This window comes from Melanerpes formicivorus, unplaced genomic scaffold, assembly GCF_026170545.1.
Source record: "Melanerpes formicivorus ecotype bairdi unplaced genomic scaffold, bMelFor1.0.p_v2 SCAF_21, whole genome shotgun sequence".
Taxonomy (NCBI): Eukaryota; Metazoa; Chordata; class Aves; order Piciformes; family Picidae; genus Melanerpes; species Melanerpes formicivorus.
Window position 1 is genome coordinate 46,713 of NW_027142373.1, and position 6,035 is coordinate 52,747.

Genomic DNA, 6,035 nt, shown 5'->3' on the forward strand with positions numbered 1-6,035 from the left:
TGGGCTATTGGTTGGACTGGATGATCTTAAAGTCTTTTCCAACCTAAATGATTCTGTGATTCCACACCTTCTGCCTTCACCTGTTGCTGGAAGGCTCTGAGCCTGGCCCCAGCCATGCAGCAGCCCCCACTCAAGACCCCCAGGAAAGAGACCACCTGCCCTCCTGGAGCATCTCATGCACCATACCCCTGCCCATGCTGCATCCACTCCCTGACACCTCCTGGCAACGCCATCCCCAGCCTCACTCCATGCTCCCTGCCCCTTCCCAGGGGGTGGAAGTGCCCAGTGTTCCCTGCGGGATGGGTGGCAGCAGGGCCAGGGAGGAAGGCTTGCTCCAGAGTGGGGGTCTGCCTGGGGTGGAGGTCTGCTCTGCCCTGAGGAGGGGGAGATCTCCCCGGAGGGGTGAAGTCTGCTCGGGCCCAGGGATAAGATGATCTGCCCCGGGGGGGTGAGGTCTTCTCTGCTCCAGGAGAAAAGGTTTGCCCTGGAGGGGTTGTTCTGCCCGGGGAAGGGTAGACCTGCCCGGAGAAGGTCAGCCGGGGGCCAGGAGCTCTGCCCCGAAGTATGAAGGTTTTGGGCCGGGGCTGGGGGTATGCGAGCACCTCCCCGCCGTGCCCGTGCCCGTGCCCGGTTGTTTCCCCGCTGCACGCTGCGGGGCGGAGCGGGGCCGTGACGCGGCGGCTCCGGGGCTATAAAGCACCTGCCAGGAGCCCGCCGGCTCCAGAGGCACCGCGGCGGCGGCTGGGGAAGCACCGCGCAGAGCTCAGAGGCGGCAGAACAGGGCGAAAGAAAAGAGAAAAAGCCAAACAGCCCAAGCCCCCAACTCCCGCAGCTCCAGCCGCCACCATGCCCAGCCCTGCCACCGGCACCGTGCTGCTGGCGCTCGCCCTCTGCGTCCTCCTGGGAGATGGTGAGCCCCGGGCTGGCAGCGCCTTCGGACTCCAGGGGAGGGTCTGTCCCGGCCGAGGATCCCCCTCTGCTGGAGGTTTGGGGGCTGCGTGGAGTTGCCCACGGGATGCCCCTAAGGCTGGCTGCGGGTTGGGGCTTTGCACGGTGCTCGTGCACCGGGAGCAGCCCCGGGGCTGTGCGAGTCCCCCATGAGCCACAATCAGCAGCTCCTGGAGTGCTGCTGCCCTGCTGAAATCATTGGAGGGCTCCCCGGGAGTGCCCTCATAGGTGACGGACCGACGGGCACTGCAGAGCCCTGCACCGACCCTCGACTCATCCCTTCCTCCTTCTGCTGCAGGTATGGGACATCATCCCTTGGAGACCCACCTGGCTGCCCACCCCAGGACCAAACGATGCTCCTGCAACAGCTGGCTGGATAAGGAATGCATTTACTTCTGTCACCTGGACATCATCTGGGTCAACACACCAGGGTGAGCATGGATGGAGCTTTCTGGAGGGGTGGGGGGGGCTCTGTGGGTGAGTAAATGACTCTGCTTTCTGCTGGAGGATGGGCTGAGGTTAGAGAAAGGTGCAAAAAGGTCCCAGTCCTGTGAAGCTCTTGCAGCACTTGCTCTGAAGAGTGTTGCAAGTTCACTCCTTCCCAGGGTCCAGCAAGGGACAAGCTGTGCCCCTGCTCGGGACATTCAGTGTAACCCACACGAGGAGCAGGGTGAAGGCTCAGGGTGCTGCTTCCTTTGTGCTTGGCTGAGGTTTGTATCTCTCTGCAAGCCAAAAGCAACACCAAGATGTTATAGCTGCAAGTCAGAAAGTTCCTTTAGCCGCTTGCAAACTGTAACCCAGGCTGCTGGGTGCCAGTATTGTTAATGAGACAGTGGTGGGCTGGCACTAACCTCCTGTGGCTGCCAAGTCCTGCCCTCAAGAATGCTGGAGCAGCTCTGGGAGCAGTTTCAGACCAATGGCCATCACAGTGCAGCACAGCACATGCACTCAGGTGTGGTTATAATCACGCTTCCCAACGTGCAATTACAACTCGCTGCTTGCTCAGAGAAGAGTTTGCTGCCAGTTGCTGCCAATCCCAAACCCTCTGGGAGAGTAGATTGTGATCAAAGATGGAGTGGGAATGTGCTAATGGCTCCCAGAGCCTGCTGTGATCAGAAGAACCTGTTATGGCCCCGGGACATCTTGATTTGTGCCATGTCCTGTGTGCTGGGTGGGGAGGGAGACTCCTGACATCTCTGTGCTCCACAAACTGCTGCTGGTGGCAGACTGGGGCAGCTGCGCTCCTCCTGCTCTTTGCCAGGCAGCTGAAGTGCCAGCTCACCCAGCCCATCTGGCGACCCTTGCACGGGCACCTGGGCTGCTGTGAGGAGAGGAAATTCCACTTGCAAGCCAGCACACCGTGGCAATCTCCCTGGGAGGGGTAGGGTGGGGAAAACAGGAGGTGGGAGAGGAGCTGGGGTTTAAAGGCTTAGATGTATCAGTGGCCTTTTCACCTTATAGCTATAGATGAGTCTTTTATTATCCTGGCACCGGCTTGGCCGCCTCCCAGGGCTGTGTTGTAAAGCTGTGGGCCAATAAAAAGTTAGCTGCAGAGCTGATTTCTTTTGTTTTGAGCAGGCACACCGCTCCCTACGGCCTGGGAAGTCCACCGAGGCGGCGCAGGAGAGCGCTCGGCAGGTGCGAGTGCTCGCACTCCAGGGACAGCATCTGTGCCACCTTCTGCCAGGCACAGCCTGGGTAAGTCCAGGGAGGGTCCTGGGGATGTCCTCTGGGGGTGTGAGCAGACAGAGCTGAGGAGCTGGAGTGATCCACAGCCTCCCTGGGGGTGGCTGCGCAGCTATTTGCCAACAGCTGGAACTTGTCTAGTGGCTTTTGTACCCCTCCCAGGAGGCCCTGGCAAAGTGTCACTGGGGTGGTTTTGTTGTACAATAGACTCTTTACAGCTGATATGAAGCAATGTTACCTTCACCCCTCCTGCTGCCAGGAGGCTTAGCAAGAGCTGAGTGCACTGGTGGGAAGGGAGGAGTTGGCAGCACGCTGGGAGAGGGACAAGTGGGGGGTGTGAAGCTTTGGGACACCAGTGTCTCCTGTGTGGCACAGGTAGGAGAGGCTGCAGGGGAGTAGGATGGCTGTGAGCTGGAACTTGGATGGCCTGTATCTTCTGCATAAGCTCTTTCAAGTGCCTGTGGGCTCCCAGCTGCCTCACTTCACCCAGTGGCACAGAGGACCTGTGGGGATATGGGAGCAATGGCCCTGCAGGGACCTGTCATTGGTTTCATAGCAGGGCAGTAGTTACAATCCCCAGTCATTAAATGTGTCTGTGAATAGAGCCAGGTCTGACAAAAGAGGGGAACAGCAGAAGTGAGCTATGAATAGCTCTCAAATAGCTGCAATTAACCCTTCAAAACCCCACATTCAACTGTCATAGTCTGTCACTGGTGACATTAGAGCAGCACTCCCCCTGCTACCTACCACAGCATGGCTGGATGTGAGTTGTTCATGCATCTCCTCTTGCTCATTAGGTACCTCCAAAATCTGAGGCTCCCAGTGAGCTCTGGAGCATCAATGAAGTCTCCACAGAGCAGTGGTGTGAGGCCTTCCCATCACGGGCTGCTGAGAGCTCTCAGGTGAGTGCCACCTAAACCACCTCGGAATGTCCTTCATCAGCACTTCATAGTCTGTGGTTGTGACCCCAGTTGCTACTTGGATTTGACCTGCCTTGCCCCTCTTATCTTGCTTTAATCTAGCAGACTTGACTCTTTCTGCTCTCTGTAGAATAGAAAGCTGAGAGCTGAGGGAATCAGAGCTGCTCAGAAGCCTGCTGTCCTTCCAAAACCAGAGGATTATTACATAGAATGGAACTCCTGATTGGAGTGGGAAGTTCCTCTGGTGCAGGGCAGACAGATAGGTGTTATGAAAGGAGGTGAAGGTCAGCAGCATGTAGGAAAATGCCTGATCAGAACACCCATCCAGGTGGGTTTTGAATGTCTCCAGAGAAACTTTGGACCAACGGGAATAACTTTTCTCCAATCACATTGCTGGGTTGTGGAACTCATTGATGGAAGAAGCCATGGGCTCCAAGAGTGTAAATGAAACCATGGGCTCCAAGAATGTAAATGAATTAGAGCTGGCAACCTGAAGGGGTTTCTTCTCCTGATGGCAGTTAAATCAGATGCAGTGACAACACTTTCTGAAAGGCACATCTGGGGAAGCATCACTTGGGCCATGCTCTGCTGCAGGACTCCTCGAATCCTGCTGGTGGAAAGGGGACACTGGGGCTGGACAGACATCTGCTGTGGCTGCACAGACATCTGCTGTGGCTGCAGCTAGAAATCCCCCTTCTTCCTTCCTCCATAACTCATGGAGTGGTGGATAGATAGCTTGGCAAGGGGTAGGTAAATATCATGCTATGGGCTGTGACTGAGTAGTGGGAAGGTGGCCTGGAGAATGACCACCTCCTGTTGCCTCTCCTGTTGACAGGGACCTTGCTGTCTCCAGCCTGCGGCTCAGCAAGCGCCAGCACCGTTCCCGGGGGAGCACACAGCCAACGGTTCTGCCCTGGGAGAAGAACATCTGGAAGAAGAAGAGATAAAGGAGCAGGTGCACACCAAGTTCACCAGAAGGATCTGGAGTCCCGTGGGTGCCACTGACGCCGCTGTCAGTAGTTAGAGCTGAAGGAAAGGCCACGAGTGGAAGGGGGAAGGAGTGGAAGTCTCCATGCTCCTGGCGTGAAGCAGTGCTGCAGGCACTCCAGAGACTGATGTAAAGGGAAACCTCTCTCTATACAGTCACAGATGTGCTGTGGAGCTGAGTTGTGCCTTCTTGGATCAGGCAAGGGGCTTGCTGGAGGAGCATGAGCTGAGCTCTGCACCAGAGTGCTAGGCAGAGGGGGCAGCCTGTGCTGGGGGCTTGTTTCATGTACAAACTGGTTGGCTCCACACAGTTCTGGACCTGGCAGTCTGGAGTCCATGTCACTGGCCTGGGCTGCTCTGCCTTGGAGTCATCTTTGAGTATGTTCCCAGCTTGGCCCCAGTCAGAAGTGGCTTGGCTGATGGTTGTAGAGGTGGGGGGAAAGATGCCTTCAGTGTGAGCCACCTTGGCATTTTGTTCTCTCCCTTGTCAGACAGTGCAATGGGAGTGTGAATGAGATTCCCCTGGTCAAACAGCTCCCAGCTTCTATTAAAAGGTAGACATCACCTAGAAGCTTGAAAGCCAGCTGAGTAGACAGTGGCATTCTCTGACTGAGACACTGACTGAGGAGCCAGGCTGAAGTGGCTCTTGCTCAGGTGGAGGACCACTTGCTCACCCTGGAGCTTGCATCAGAGCTAAGCACGACCTGGCCATCAGGGCAGGGGTTGGGAGGTTGGAGTGGAGCTGTGTATCTGCAGGAACTCTGTGCATACAGCTCCATGTAGTCCAGGTCAGGGACCCCCACTGCCTCTGATGCAAGGCTGAGCTGCTTGTCTGGGTGAGCTCAGTGCTGTGAACCTGTCTCATCTCCTTGGCCATACCCTTTGCAGGGTAGAGCACTTCCAGCTCTTAGCCTAATATCCCAGCTTGCTTCCAGCTCTGCCAGAAAGGAGAGGCCATGGGCAGAGAAGATGGGTGGTGGTCATATAGCACACAAAGGCTTGCTTGCTGCTGTGCTTCGATCAGGTCTCTGGGATCATAAATGACAATGGACAGCATCTCACTATGAGAAGTGAAACCTGAGCAGATGTTGGATTAGGCAAGGAGCAGCCAGGTGGGATTGCTGTGGAGGAAAGGGTTGGTGAGAGGAGAGTACAGCACTGTCTGCACAGCTGTAGGAGAAGGGCTTGGATTGAATTCCAGTGCCGGATTCCTGACTGCTTCCCCAGGCAGGGAGCAGCAGGGAGCTGCTGGCCCGGAGGAGGGAAGGTGTAAATGGATAAAACACTGAGCCCAGGAACTGCTCTTGCAGGCAAACACAAACTCAAGGCTCTGGAGCTGTAGGAGCTGTATGAGAAATGCACTTTTATTTGCCTGGGCGGATAAACTTCTGTTGTCAGCCGTGGCTGCAGCTGTCATCTGGTTAGTGCAGGCAGATCGTTGCTCTCCTGGAGCCGCTGCTGGGTCCCTCTTGCTGCCCAAGCCAGTATTACACA

General features: G+C 56.4%; 1 protein-coding gene across 1 annotated transcript; it reads left to right on the top strand.

Annotated features, from left to right (window-relative positions):
* Positions 1-740: 740 nt before the first annotated feature.
* On the top strand, positions 741-5,900 carry LOC137447437 (endothelin-2-like). Its single transcript, XM_068150916.1, has 5 exons — positions 741-910; positions 1,247-1,379; positions 2,527-2,646; positions 3,432-3,536; positions 4,390-5,900. The coding sequence occupies exons 1-5, from the start codon at positions 847-849 to the stop codon at positions 4,499-4,501; spliced, it is 534 nt and encodes a 177-aa protein (XP_068007017.1). The 5' UTR covers positions 741-846; the 3' UTR covers positions 4,502-5,900.
* Positions 5,901-6,035: the final 135 nt, after the last annotated feature.

Bases quoted from the DNA above. Each gene is read 5' to 3' on its own strand.
- LOC137447437 (XM_068150916.1), top strand. From the start codon at position 847: ATGCCCAGCCCTGCCACCGGCACCGTGCTGCTGGCGCTCGCCCTCTGC. The intron at 911-1,246 runs GTGAGCCCCGGG...CTTCTGCTGCAG, and splicing joins CTGCGTCCTCCTGGGAGATG to GTATGGGACATCATCCCTTG. The intron at 1,380-2,526 runs GTGAGCATGGAT...TGTTTTGAGCAG, and splicing joins ATCTGGGTCAACACACCAGG to GCACACCGCTCCCTACGGCC.